This window comes from Numenius arquata, chromosome 20 (genome assembly GCF_964106895.1).
Source record: "Numenius arquata chromosome 20, bNumArq3.hap1.1, whole genome shotgun sequence".
Taxonomy (NCBI): Eukaryota; Metazoa; Chordata; class Aves; order Charadriiformes; family Scolopacidae; genus Numenius; species Numenius arquata.
Genome location: NC_133595.1, coordinates 1,762,985 through 1,778,001, shown reverse-complemented (window position 1 = coordinate 1,778,001; position 15,017 = coordinate 1,762,985). Strand labels below are relative to the sequence as shown.

General features: G+C 51.0%; 1 protein-coding gene across 1 annotated transcript; it reads right to left on the bottom strand.

The window, feature by feature from the left end:
- Positions 1-1,046: 1,046 nt before the first annotated feature.
- Positions 1,047-11,913, bottom strand: LOC141473878 (protein-arginine deiminase type-1-like). Its single transcript, XM_074161498.1, has 16 exons — positions 11,822-11,913; positions 9,754-9,928; positions 9,238-9,307; positions 7,830-7,891; positions 6,988-7,105; positions 6,744-6,869; positions 5,952-6,127; positions 5,763-5,866; positions 5,311-5,434; positions 4,347-4,454; positions 4,110-4,261; positions 2,698-2,842; positions 2,155-2,248; positions 1,959-2,038; positions 1,386-1,511; positions 1,047-1,280 (listed from the first exon to the last, which is right to left on the bottom strand). Exons 1-16 carry the CDS (start codon positions 11,911-11,913, stop codon positions 1,047-1,049), a joined length of 1,986 nt encoding a protein of 661 aa, XP_074017599.1.
- Between the last annotated feature and the right edge of the window lie 3,104 nt (positions 11,914-15,017).

Genomic DNA, 15,017 nt, shown 5'->3' with positions numbered 1-15,017 from the left:
GCCCTTTGGGACGCAGCTGTCCCCCCACCAACTCCCTGCGGGATCACGCGCCGCTGGAATTTAATATCTCTCAGGCTGGGGAAACTCAGCCGAGCTGTAACCGCAGGAACAGGGGGTTCCTGGGGTTAGAAATCCTCTTTTTAGTGAAAAAAACAGGGTGCCAAGAGGGATACGTGACCCTTTTTGGGGAGCATCCCCCTTGATTCTCCAGCACCGCTTGCAGATGCAGCATCACAGCAGTTTGTACCGGAGGCGTAGCTACGATTTTACACCTCAAAAAGTATTTTCCTGAAAAAAAAAAAAAAAAAAAAAAGAACAAAAACGAAACCTGGTTTTAAACCCCATAATAGCTCCCGGGGTTGCTCGGGGGTAAGCGGTGCCCGGGGCAGGGGACTGGTTTCAGTTCCTGCTGGGCGAGGGCAGCGCTGGCAGGAGGGACGGGCAGGGGTGCCAGGTCGGACAGGGAAATTCCACGCTCCGTTTGCCGTGAAAAGAGGGAGAGAAAGAGCAGCCGGGGTGGCCCCAACAGGGAGAAGGAATATTTCTCATTGGGGAAGGTGTAAAATGATCTGCAGGAGGATGAGGCTCTCCTCCCTGCACCATGCAGGGGCAAAGAGCCGGTCACCCCAAGGGGAGGTGGGTTTTTGGCTGATAAAGGGGATTTTTAAGGGGGATTATTAGCTACAATCCTGGGATAAGGGCCTATAAGACCCTTTAGCAGTGGGATGGGGGCCTCAGACCCCCAACCTCCTTACACCACGTTCCTGAAGATGCCCCGTGTCCATCCTCCACCCACCACAGTTGTCCCCATCCCATACAACCACCATTCCCATAACAAACCCACGTGCTCAAAAAAGAAAAAAGAGGTTCCAAACAACATTTTCAACCCAACAGCCGAGGCAAAAAAGGACGGGAGATGGGGAAGAGCTGCGCCCTCAGTGTTCATGCAGCTTTATTGGCAAAACCCTTTATTTTGATGCATCTTCTGATGCACCAAAGGCACCTTCATCCTCCGGTTACAGGATCCGAGCCCAACCCCGGGTACTTCAGGGCACCATGTGCCACCATTTGAAGGTGAAGGGCTTACGCCGGACGTTGGTGCCACAGTGGACATCCCCAGAGAGGACGTGGTAGGAGAAGTAGTCATCGATGAAGGTGCAGGTGAGGCCCAGGGGCTCCAGCAGCTCCCGTACCCGCTCCTCCAGGCAGCACTGCCCACCCACCAGTGGTCCAAAGGGCTTGGGGATGCCCAGGTGCCTGCCCAGCACCAGCATGTTCACCTGCAGCCGGACCAAAAATCAGTGTTTTCCACCCAAAAGGTGTGTTTGCATCAGGTGTGGATGGAAAAAGAGGGCTGGGAGGGGAGGAGATGCTGGAGGTCTCACCATGTCTGGGAAGAGGGCATCTGCACGGGAGCCCTTCATGATGAAGAGCTGAGGGATGTCGATGATGTCCTGCTCGCTCAAACCCAGCTCCTGCTTCAGAACATCACGGTTCCAGTCGATGCAGCGCTGCAGAGAGGGGGGATGTGGAATTGCCACCCCAGGCCATCTCGGTCCCCCCAAATCCCATGCATGGACCCATGTGCCCCATTATATCCTGCGCAGATCCTCACCCACGCCATCCCATTCCATCCCATCCCATCCCATCCCATCCCATCCCATCCTTCTGAGCAACCTCCTGAACCCATCCCCAACCTGAGCAACCTCTTTCCTTTGGTTCTGACACCTCTGCAGTCATCTCCCAGCAGGACAACGGGCTGGGGTGACCCAGCACCCAAGGGTGCCCAGCTCCTTCATGGCTGCTCTTCTTGCCCACCTTCTTTCATGCCGCACAGTGCAACTCATGGGACAGTTTCTTGCTCTTGTAAAAATGCTTCCACCACCCAGAAATCACTCGGCAGCGACGCGCAAACGAGGTGAGCAAATCCACCCAAATCCATGGGTGCAAAGACCCACCTGCACATGCCTGTTGTCATTCCTCAGCGACTCATCCACCAGGATCTCGTCGATGCTTCTCCTCTCAGCAACCTTCAGCCCTGCGTGGGGATCGGAGCAGAGTGGTCACCGGGGACAAGGGACCACAAGGGGACACTGGTAAGGGATGCTGGTGGTCCCCACCACACCGCAGGGATGCCCTTGCCCTCTCCCTTACCAACAACCTGCGCAGCTTCACCATGGCCTTGCCTCTGCTTCTCCTTGAAGAGCTTGTAGCAGGCGTTGGGGCTGGCCAAGAGGAGCCGGAAACCCTGCGGGAGAGAGCTGAGGGGTTCATGCTTTGCTGCTGGGGGGATATTTTAGCCCATCGTCCTGCCGAGAGACACCACGTTGACTCTAAACCCAGCCCCAGGTGTCGCAGGTTGTACGGGGATGCCACCACCACAGGGTGCAGGGGATACCACAGAGGACTTGCTCTTTTCCAGGAAGCCACCCCAAAAGAAGGTGCATCACCCAGCCCCATGGGGAGGATGAGAAATTACAAAATTTAGGCACCATCCCTGGAGGTATTTAAAAGATGGGTTGACATGGAGCTTAGTGACATGGTTTAGTGATGGTTTTTATCAGGTTGATGGTTGGACTAGATGATCTTAAAGGTCCCTTCCAACCTGGACAATTCTACGATTCTATGAAAAAAAGTGGGGGTTTTTGGCATTTGTAGAAGACGCCCCAGGGCAGAAACAGCTCCAGGGACCGGTACCTTCCTATCAAACGCAGGGACGAAGGTGAGGAATTCATCCACGTGGCCTACGCTCAGCCACTCCGAGTAAATCTCCACCGGAGCCTGCACTTTCTGGGCGTAAAGAAAATCCCTGACCGCCTTGGACATCCGCCGGCCGGAGGCCCTGGGGAGCAGAGGGAGGAGGAGAAAATGGGTGGCCATCACACCCCTCCCCAAGATGTACCCCCATCCTTCCCCCGAACGTCAAACCAAGGGGAGAAGAGGCATCCGCACATCCCATTGTAATGGGAAACACTGGGAAGAGGCTGGAAACAGTCTGAGCAATATATATTAATATATAGTATACTAATATATTAATGTTAATGTTATTATATAATGTATACAAAATATTATCTATTACTATATCTATATTATCTATTAAAATATCTATATACCTATATTATATACTAATATTTATATTATATATTAATATATCTACATTATATATTACTACATAGTATATAATCTATAAAAATATTATATACTTCTATATCTATGTTATCTATTAAAATATCTATATTATATATAATATATACCTATATTATCTATTAATATATAATATATTTATTTAGATATATATGTTTTTATATAAATATAGAAAAAATATTTGTATATATATGTATATAGGCTGTATATATCTATAGGCATCTGGGCATTACATCCCCTGCTCCTCTCAGGCACCTTTGGATTTCATTTCCCCCATCCCTGTGAATCTTAAATCGCTCCTTTACGTGCTTTACGCGGGGGTGAAGTTTTCTTAGACAGACAGCAGGAGGCTGGGAAAACATTAATTAAACGTCTTGTAATAAGGGATAATTACGGTCCCGGCGAGTCTGGGAAAATGCCATTTACCCACCGCCGTAACCGAAGCAAGCTCCCTGGCTTGCAGCAGGGCTGAGATCGGAGCATCCCATTTGTTATCCCGGATCAAACCCCATCTGGATTGGTCCCCCTTGTTATTTTTTCTAGGAAAAAAACCTCCTTTGTGGAGGATTTTGCAGGGCGCTGTTGTTCCCACGGGGCTGCCTAGCACTGCCTGCCCAGAGCAAAACAATTTCCAGTTATTCAGGCTTTTACTCTTTCCTGGATTCCCCTGCTTTTCCTTTGAATAGAGGGAAAATCAAAACAAGCCCGGATGCTGTGGGATCAGAGCAAAAGCACCAACAGTTTGGGAAAGGGTAAAAATCGGAGCGGTGGCAGGATTTTGTAAGGGATGAATTAATAACGATGCATGTTAAATCTGGGATTTGATGAGAATTGGCCCCAAATTCCCATTTTGATGGGAACTGGCCCCAAATTTCCACTCTGAAGGGTGCAACCTTTCCTCGCGCAAGGACTTTCGGTGCTTCCCTGCATCCCGGACGGAGGGCTTGGGCCCCTCCGCATCTCACCAAGGCAGGGGGCTGCCGATGAGGATGCGGCCCAGGGGATATTCCTTCCCTCGCACCGTCACCGGTGGGCTGACATCCAGGTTGCCGAAGGAGTCGAGGCTGGTGATCTCTTTCCCGGGGGGCTCGCGGGTCACATAGCCAAAATCGGGGCCCTGGGGAAGAGGAGAGTGGTGATGGGGACCCCCTAGGTGGAGAATTGTGGTGGAAAAAAGAGGGGTTGGCAACGCAACAACGCACCAGGATCTTTTTAAATGCAAAATCCTTCAAGCCTCTGTTCCTGGGCGAGTCGAAGACAACGGGGAAGGTCTTGTGCGGCGCTTCCACGTAGCCAAACTCCAGCTCGTCCTGTTGTGGGAAGAAGAGGAGAGAAGGAAAAGGAGGAGGAGGAAGAAGAGAAGGAAGAAGGAGGAGGAAGACTCCTGATGAGGTGATAGCCATCTCGGCGAGGTGTGCGGTTGAGGGTGGAGCAGGAAATGGGGCAAACCTGGCAAAGCCTGGCTGTTGCCCTTAAGCCAAAGGAGCCTTAAAGGAGGCAGCTGGGGGGTGACACCCCACCTGGCGCCTGGCACAGGTCACCCCCAGGGAAGCAACGTGTGGCCACAATGGGCAGAGACAGCAGGGCTTGGGCATGCTGTGGGGACCACACGGCACATCCAGCCTGTGTCCTCCTGGAGATGCACTGGGGGGTCCCTGTTGCAATGAAGACCCTCTTTCAATGTTCTGTAGGGTTCCTCTTGCAGCAGGAACCTCCTTGCAATGCCCCATGGGGTCCCTCTTGCAATGCCCCACAGGGTTGCTCTTGAGGTGGGGACCCCTTTGCAATGTCCCACGGGGTCCCTCTTGCAATGGGATCCCTCTTCCAATACTCTGCAGGGTTCCTCCTGCAGTGGGACCCCTCTTGTAGTAGAGACCCTCTTGTAAAACTCAATAGGGTCCCTCTTGCAATGTCCCATGGGGTCTCTCTTGCAATGACCCATTGGGTCCCTGGACCAGATCCCTGTCTGTGCTGGTTGCCACTCCCAGCAGCATTTCCCCATGCTTTAGTTGATGGTTGCCTGGTTCACCTCTTAGCTTCTAGGTGCTTGCTCAAGCAACTCATCTTGTCCCTCCCAAGGGTGTCAACAAGGGGGGTGACACCCTACATGCCCAGGAGCCCATAAGGGACCAGGAGAGCCACGTATTACAAACATCAATTGATGACCTGAATCCAGCGGTCACTGCGGGTTTCCACCTCTGAGCAGATGGTCAGCTTGCAGTTGGCTTTCCTCAGCAGGACCTTCAGCCCTTCCAGAAAAACCTGGTTGGCATCTGGGCCCTGCTGGATGCTGGAAGGAGAGGAAGGAGCAAATGCTGCAAGGGGGGGATCATGAGAAGCTTCCCCAACCCCAACCATGCAGCACATTCCTCATTCCTAAATGCACTGGGTAATGGTCCTGCATGAGGTTAGACCCCAGAGAGGGTCCTTCAGCCTTTCTCCTTAGGATTGCCATGAGTGCAGCAGTGCCAGCGGGCTCCCCACCCAAATATTGTCCCCATTATAGCATGCATAAAGCCTGGCTCACCCTATAGCAGCTACGTAGCAAGGAAAGGTCAAAAGCTCCTCCTTGGAGAGTCACCCAAGCCAGGAGAGCGATGGGTTGACGTCCCTCCTACCTGCAGACAAAAACCTCCATAGGCTGCTGGGTGTTGGGCGTCATTATCCAGGGTGCCACACGGAAAACCACTGTATCCGTGAAAATTGGGGTGCCCGGCGAATTCTGCAAGGGGTAAAACACCAGGGAGCAGCGGTTGAAAACCCCACCATTGGGGGACTTCACAGGGGATGGGGCAAACTCCACATACCTTATGGGGAACCTCCAGCAAGCTGGCGCTGAAGGAAACCAACCCAGAGAAGCCCACATCGGGGAAAGCCAACCCTTCGACATAGAAGGTGTTTTCTCCATTGCCGATGTGGTCCAGCACATAGGAGAGCTTGTCCGGCCCCAACACGGGTTTGTAGTGGGGGTGTGAGTCACTCCCTAGAGAAACACCAAAATACCCAACCCAAGACGGGGTGACCAACCCGTCCACCGGGCTGGAAGGAGGCACCAGCGAGGAGGTGGCTGATGCCAGCGCGGTTTGCAGAGGAGCGGGCGTGCCTCCTCTTCTCTGGGGAACACACTTGATCTTCCTCATACAAAGAGGACTCTATACCCTCAGGTCCAGCCCTTTCAAGGTGCGTGGCTCCAGTTAAGCATCTAATGATACACTTGGGTTCCCTGACCTGATTTTCGGCGGGGAGCTGCTGGGGATCCAGCTGCCAGGGTGTTCAAAGGCAAAAATGCACTGCTCAACAAGATAGGCTGCTTTGGTGGCTGGGTCATCGCTCGTACCGGAAAGGTGCCGGGAGCCACGTGGGGGTTATCTGCCCCATGGGAATGTCAAAATTTCAGCAACCTCACTGAGAAAAGCCTTTTTTTATCCTTTCCTCTTGGTTTTTCCCATCCTCTAGGATAGCAGAGGAGCTTTGGAGACAAATGAGTGTTTCCAGCAATTGGAGGTACCCAGCCTCTAGCTACAGGTAAAAAAAAAAAAAATCAAGGTTCACCCACCTCGGGGTCATGCATGGATATCTGGGAAGGAAGGAATACTCACGGATAGCGTGGAAAACCCGTACTTTATCCGCGTCTGACTCGGAGACGTGCAGGACCACCTGGTACTCGGCAAAGATAGCGCTGGGACCTTGGGTCCGCAGCAGCATGACAGACATGTCCTGAAGGTCTACGGTGTGGAAAAAGATGGAAAGAGGGGACACGGAGAGAAGGGAGGGAGGTCTTGCAAGCGGGAAACACCTTGGTGAGATCTTTTGGGTCCCCTCGCACTGCAGATGACATCCTACCTGCAGGGGTCCGTATGTCCACCTGACCGCTGTCCGGCCCCCCCGTGCCAGGGCTGTCCCGGTCACAGTTGACCAGGAGCACGGCGCCTTGCCCGTTTGGCCCCCATGTCCACTTGGCCTGGAGGAGAAGAACCCAAAGAGGATGGGAGTGAGATTTCCCCCATCCCAGCCTCCTCCTGAAATGGGGAAAATCCCACGGCCACAACCATGCTCAGGACAACCCACAAGCTGCCATCAAGACTGGTGGGGAGACAGCAGCGATGCTTTCAAGCCACTAAATTTCCTAACGTTCGCTTCTAGCAGAGCCAGCAAAGACTATTTTGAAAAGATCTTATCTTCTAACGAGCCAGGAAGTATCTGCCGGGCCTCATCTGGACAACACTATGCCGTTTCTAGAAAGGCATCTCACTGGACAATTTGCACCACCGATTGGGCTGCAGCTAATTACCCGGGTGTAAGTGCTTGGGCATATGCAGATTTGTTGCCAAAGGGGTAAATCTCTTGCTGTTTGCAAAATTTGCAGCTGACTCATTTAGTGGCATCTTTCAAGTCCAAAAAGAGGAAGGAAAAAAAAAAAAAAGAAAAGAAAAGAAAGCAAAATATTTTCTCCTAGATGATCCTTGGGGCTGGACTGGAGAGGCAGATTTTGGCACGGAGTAAGAAAATAAAGTCTTTTCCTCCTCAATTAGTACATTGAGAATTTGCCATGTTATTTTCTCTAATTCAGACACTGACACCACCCAAGTCTCTCTCCCTCCTGGAGGTTTTTGGGGAAGAGACTGCGAACGGCTGCACCCTGCGTTGAACCTCCATACATTGCCTACAGCAAAGTTTCTCCTTACCTTGTCCTTCCCTCTGCTCTTTACTCTCCCATTACGGCTCAAGTCCACGTCCAGGGATATCTCTGAAACATCAAGAGAAGAGGAAGCTGCTGGCAGGGGAATGAGCTCTCAGTGGCATTTTGGGCTCATCCTTGGCACTAGTTGTGAGTCATCCAACACCAACCCCACCTTCATGCCCCAAAGCTGCTCCAGACCCAACGTCTCCAACAAAATGCCGATAGAAAAGCCAACTCGCTGGCTTTTTCATTGCTTTCCCCCTTCGGGCTCCAGCTATCTTCTCCTGTCTTGGTTCCCCCAGCAGGGATGTACCCACTTCATGGCATATTTTGTGTTTTCACCAATTTCATATTGACTGTAGCATTTTTCATGAAGCCGAAACACGATGGCATGAAAGCGTTTTCACCATGGGTGAGTGGACATCTAAATAATTACTAGGCTCGATGCAACATTTGAGAAGGACTTTCCCTCACAGAGCTCATCTTGGCCCAAATCTCTGCTTCTGCTGCAATGAAGTGAAGATTTACCAGTGACCTCATCTAAAACCCACCTAAATCTGTACTAAGCCTATCTTAATACAGAAACTCCTCCGAATCGGATATTCGGCGTGTGGAAAACACAGGCACTGAGGCAGAGATTGTCCTTCTCCTTGATGCAGAGAGGAGGCCACAGAGAAGCTGGAAATGAAGCTCTAAATCTAAGCAAGGGAAGAGCGTTTGTAAGGCCAAAGCCCTGTGGACAGCAGTGGCCCCAGATGGCTCCAGCAGAGACCATCAGTTATGGGACTTGAGAAACCATCAGCCTCTTCAGGTGTAATTTTGGAAGGCATATGTATGACTTAAGGACACAGGTCTGGCTGTCATGTGAAAATGCTTTAGAAAATTCCAAATTTAGGGTAATTAATCCATCCAAGTGGAAGGCTCTGCATCCAGACTGGTTGTCTAGACTCCCTTTGTAGTCAGCAGAAGAAAATAGGCATTTCAAGGGAATGATTCATCTCATCCTATACTTCTAAAATAGGTCAGACAACTACTCTTTGGTGCCTCTTCCTCTCCATTAGCAGCAACAGAGGTCGAGGAGGGGGACGCCGACCAAAGTTGGGTGAGATGGTCTCCTTTGGATTCTCTTCTGCCAATGCAATGGTCTTGGCAAGCAGAGGAGGATGCTCGGTCTATACATTGGGTGGGGACACGGCCCAGCCTGTGTCTTTTTTGCACCATATAAGGCAGCATAATAACATTTTAATTATTTCCCTCTTGCTTGTCAGCATCAGTCAACACCCAAACCTTCATTGCACATCACAGATGGGCAGCCCGCGCCCCCCACTTAACTCCCATCCCTTGAACCCAACTAGATTGTGGCGTCAGAAAGGGTTGGCCGGGTTTTGAACAAGCGTTGCTGTAATACCTACCTACGCAAGTGAGATACAACCAAGCCACCGAAAGCTCATTGCCTTCCCGTCCGTAGTATGAAATCTTAACCTGCGAAGACATCACCAGATCATGACCCAGGTCCCATCACGCTGAGTAGGTCTCTCCAACTCATTGGGTTGACCAACCAACACTATACGACAAGCTCTTGGAGGGTTCATCCAAGTCATTCTCCATTAATCATAGTTTGGCCGAACCATTTTTGCCTCCTTCAACACAAAAACGGGCACAAGAAAATGCCATGGTAGGAGTATTTTTGCTGCCTGGCACGGGGTTTCTGACACCAGCTTTTGCAACCTCTGCTGTCTCACATTTAGGGCACAAAATGTGATCTCCTTCTCCTTCTTAGTTTCATTTTTTGTACACGATAATTACACAATTCTTTTTGAGTTCTCTCCACAGAAATGAGCCCGATGTCAGCATTACCTAGAAATGCTTGAGCCTGCCAATAATTCTCCCTTCTTTCTTGAAAAATTTGACTTATTTTTCCAACTAACCTTATTGTCATTGACGGTCTTGCTGGTGACATCAATGGTCACTATAACCTCTATATCAGGATCCAGGGGCCATCTGGAGTTAAGCATGGGTTTTGTCGTGGGGCTGTGGATGATGTGGACCGTAACCGCGGAAGTGGCATGGACATCAAATGACATAGCACCTTTGGGGGTAGATCTGAAACGAAGAGCAGCATTGGGTTATAGACCAAGTTGTCCCTCCTGTTCTCCTCTGTGGAGCCAAATACTTGAACCTGGAATTAAAATCCAGCCTTAACTGGATGGAAAGGACTCAGAAACCATCTTTGGGTGACGAAACGCGTCGTCTGAATTTTATATGTATTATCTCTGTGGCGGTGTTGAGCAAGCAGAGCTCCCACTGGAGCTTTGGCACGTCCGTTCGTGGTTGAGCCTAGATTACGAATCGCTGAAGTTTGGGCATCCAACCTTCCTCCACAACAGCCCTAAAACTTCAGCATTCCCCAACAAAACCCCAACAAAGAGCCAGGACAACTTTTGATGTCAACCATCGGGGGAGACAGTTATCGTGGGACCATACCCTGACCTGAGAGATGCTCAAACTGGAGCAGAGCCCAAATCCGAGCCCAGAGAACCCGCACCCCACCTGCATGACATCCCTTGCCTTTGAAGTACTGCCTACCTGCTCATTACAGGCCCAGCACCTCCATCCCAGGAGCACGAGTGCTCCGACCTGTCTGCCATTGGGACCCAGCCTCCCCAGCCACACATAAAAAAGGCACAGGGTGGTAAATTTTAACAGCAATAATAAAAAAAAAAAAAAAAAACAAAAAAACACAGAAGAGATTTATTCCCTGTGTTTCTCTTGGCATGGCAGCCCCGGTGCCTGCAGCGGCTTGTAAGGCGAGATTAAAGCATCATCTCGCTTGTCACCCCTTGTATTTAACATCGTGCAACGTCATAAATCCACCTGCACACTATTGCACACCACGACTTCTCAAATTTGGGTCTATTTGCCCTGATTTTCCTGCTCTTGCATCTCAGCATCACCACCGGATTCCCACCGTGCTCCATTTTCTGCCCCAAAACAGACCAAACCACAGTCAAAGCTTGATGCGTCCATCACCGAGTTCCCCCTGGCCAGTGCTCTTGGGCAAAAAAATGATTCTATTTTTTTACTTAAAAGAACATTCACCCTCTGCTTTTTTGGACCAAAGCTCAGATTTTGCTACTGAGGGGCCAAATTAGCCTATTTTAGGGCTCGGGCTTCATGTTTAAATAGGACCAAGCTTGCTTTGAGTCCAAATCCAGGGAAAAAAATTTCAAATAATAGGTTTTATATATTCCTATCTGGATGAGAGGAAAAATAATACTTTTTTTAGGGCAGTTAAAGCTCAATCTGAAGCCCTTTGGGGGGACGACGGCATGTCCTGGCCCGGCTCCAACACACAATCCCAATAATTGCCCCGGATGCGATCCCAACTGGCTTGTCCTGTAGTCTCTATCATTATAAACGTGATTTATTAAATAATGACAACGTAACAGCAGGGTAAATACAGCCTCGTATCTGACCAATAAAGCAACCCCCGCATTTAATGCTGGAAAAATCTCTTTTTGTGAAATCGCCCGTGCAAACTTGCTGGTGGATTTTTTCTGCCTGAGCCACACATTTTATTCTTTACCCCATTTTAGCTCTGACCAAGTTGCTCATCTTGAATTGCTCTTGCCTAATGTTTTCACAGCCAGAAATAGCTCCCGCTCAGCCGGGGTGTGCATGGGCTTTGCCTGCAAAGCGTCATGGCTCGGCTACGCTTCGACGCCTCGCGTTTGCCAGAGCCAACGTCCCTCCTTTGGGCGCAGCTCCGCACGGGACATTGTCCCCTAAAACAGACCCAGTGGGACGTATCCCCCATGCACCGAAAACGCTCACCAAATCCTTGGATGAACTCATGATGTGGGCTCAAAATGAGCCCTGATTTCCCCCCTAGTGCTCATTTCTCTGCCAAACAAAGAGCTAAAACACCGTTAGGCTCTCCCAAAACCCATCAGTCTTATGGAAAACAGTAGGCATACTCCCAATCCCAAGCCTTACCGGCGCGTATCGAGGAAGACCTCGGTACCCAAGACGCAGACGCCATAGCTGGCGTGGCTGGTGGACATCTGCACGACGTGTCGTTGGGGCATGATGTGCCGGGGACCGCGGCCGCATGTGAAGGAAGCTGCTGCCTGGCTTTGTAGGTAAACCAGCACGACTGGATTAAAAGGCAGGGGAATTTAACTCCTCCTTCCCTCGATGACGGGGTTTCGCCAGGGGACCCTGCCGTCTCCACCTCCACCACCCAGCAAGCTGCCGCCCCACTCGCTTGGGGAGATGGAGATGATAAGACACCCCCCCGGGGGGAGCCAGGCGGCTCTGGGGAGGGGACACGAGGCAAAGGGGCAGGATGGGGTGGGTGATACCCAGCCCTGCCCCAGGATGCTCGGCAGTGAGCTCTTTCAGGGCTTATTCTCACCTTTTTATTCCCTTATAGATCCATATAAGGACTCCAAAAGCTTAATGCATTAAACGTTTCAACTCCTCCTGTTGTGCAAAGTGGTTGTTTAGGGTTATTACAATAGACGGTATCATTAAAATAAAGCATTTTCTTTAAAACAACCCAAATTTTCCATCTAGCTTCTCCACAGGTGACTCACAGCCTCGGCTACCCTATTAGGGCAATGCCCGAATAAAGCCTAACAAAAGGAAATGTTTGTTCAGGTCAGTCCTTCCCATCCTAACAATTCCCGAGGAGCGCGACAGGCAGAAACGGGTGCAGGGAAAACTGGTTATTTGGCACGCAGGGAAGGGGAAAAAAAACAAACAAACAACAACAAAACAACAAGAGGCTTTCGGTGGAAATTAAAAAGTTCTCAGTGTTTCGCTTGGACCTCGCGTTTCAGGGGAATTGGGGCAAAAGTCTCACGGGAAACATCCCCATCGCTGGAAGATGTTGTCTACCCGGAGATAGGCATCTCTCTCCAGGCCACCCCGGGAGAAGAGGGAAATTGGGTGAGACTAATCTCGCTGAAGCTGGGAAGGAAGCCTCCACCACGATCGGGGATGGAGGAAAAAGGCAGCGTAGGGACGGAGAACATGCTGACAGCCCTGTTGCCACCACATTCATCCTCATAGCCAGGGGGACAGGGCAATGTGGTCCCCATTCTCATGGAGAGGGCTGGAGCAAAGAGAAACTCAGTTTTCCGAGCAGCAAGACCCCTCACAAGCCAAAAAGGTCACGGCAAGACCCCTCGTAAGACAAAAAGGTCACAGCAAGACCCCTCGCAAGACAAAAAGGTCGCAGCAAGCTCAGTGAAGCAAGAAGGACCAGTCCCCACCGGTGCACCGAGCCACATGTCCTCAGCCGGAGGAGCAGCGACCTGCACGCACCTTCCTCTGTGAGATCAAACCAGCTGCTTTAAACATCTCCCAGCCAGTCTACATTAAAGGCCTCCTTCCAACTTTAATTGCAGCAGAAAAATAACCAACAGCACCGTGTCTCGTATGCGAGCACAGCTTTAATAAGGTCGTGGGAGCCTGCCGGGGCGGCCAGGATGCTCGAGTGGGAAACGCTAGCGGCATTTCCAGGCTCTCCAGGACCTCGCCTTGCTTGAGATTTTAGATAAAATCCCGTTTCCCAAAACCCAGCACGAGCCAAACTCCTGATGTTCATAGAGTTGTGAATTTTGTCGGTTCTCAGGTCTTCCCGGGGGAGCACAAGCCTTTGCAACCCCCTAAAAGCCTTTGAGCCGGGGCAAAGCACGGGGGGCGAGGAGCTCATCGCATCCTCCCAAGAAGTGTCTGGCCGCGGCAGCATCTCTACCGAAGGGTACTGCAAGTTGGATTTCCCACTCGCGGCTGCTGGTCGCACTGGTTTGAACTGGGCACGGTGCTGAGCTTGCCGCCTGCTGTGATTTTAGCATCGCATCCTGCTTGGCTGGTTTGAGCCCTGTGCTGGACAGGGAACACACCTTAATCCCCACGGGGTCAGGCTGGTACGGTCTGTAATCTGGAGGGAGGTGGAGGATGGTGGTTTCGAGCTCCCAGCAAGAACAAGGCCTTCAGCAGAGGGTTTGAGAGCACACGCTTCTCAAATCCACCCGGGATCACACCGATCCAGAAAGGATGGAGACACAGAGCCGAAATCTCATCTTCAGTTTGGGTTTGGGGTGGTTTTTTTTCCAGCAAGTTTAGTCACGGCGCATTTTGAGCCGCCATGGTCACTGCGGATGCTCGCTCAAGCCTAAAACACCTCGTCTTCATTGGGTGGTACCTCCACTCACCTCTTCTTCCTCCTCCACCTGCTATTAGCACCGACATGCCCGTGCACAGGGAGAATGATGATTTTAAGTCATCTGGCCCATTCAGAGCTGAGTGTTTCTTCCTAATAACACCTTGTCTGGAAAAGTTGCTATTAAGATCCCTGGTACGCGACGGATGGGATCCTGCCTCTCCATCAGATTGAGCGAGCTTGCTCAGCCTTGGTTTTTTGGGGCTCATTTCATCTTTTTCCCCAATTTCAGCCTGTTTCTAGCCATGATGGTGCAAGATCCGGCCCCCCCAGTGCTCCCCCAGGAACCCCACTAATAGCCCAGACCCCCTCAGGGTGTTTCTTCTCACCCGTCCTGCACCGTCACTCCATCAAGGAAAGTTTGATAACCTCCCTAAGCCGATAATTACACCTTATTTATTACTCTGCATACGTAATTGCAGGCAGGAACTTTTAAGAGCCATGTCAGCCTAATTACTTGCAACAGGGCAAGGCATCAAACCAGTTATCAAGTCCTGCTCCGGTTTGCATGAGGGTTTATTTTCTTTAGGTGCGTAGCTGTAACAGCGTGGCAGGAGCATCCCAGGTGGCCATCAAGTCCCCTCCTGGGGACCTGCCTTCTCCATCCCACTTAGAAGCCAGGGAAGAAGAGCAGGAGGAGTTTGGACCAGTAAAAAAATGCTTTTAAAGCCAGTAAAACCCATGAGAGATTGGTCTCCATCCTGGTAAAACATCTGTGGCCAGGACTCGTCCGATCTGGCTTTGCAACTGCCTTCTCCTGGGTGAGAAAGCACCAGAAATCCCCCTCCATCCTTTCTTCTCCAAATAAAGGTGTCTGCCCGCTGGGAGCCTTCATACCTGGCAATCCAAGAGCCAAGCACCCCATAAAACTGCTTTTTTCCCCTGGGGCTGGAACCGTGCACGCACCCCATGCTCACCCTGCCCACGCTTCTCCTCCAGCTTCGCATGAAATTCACTGCC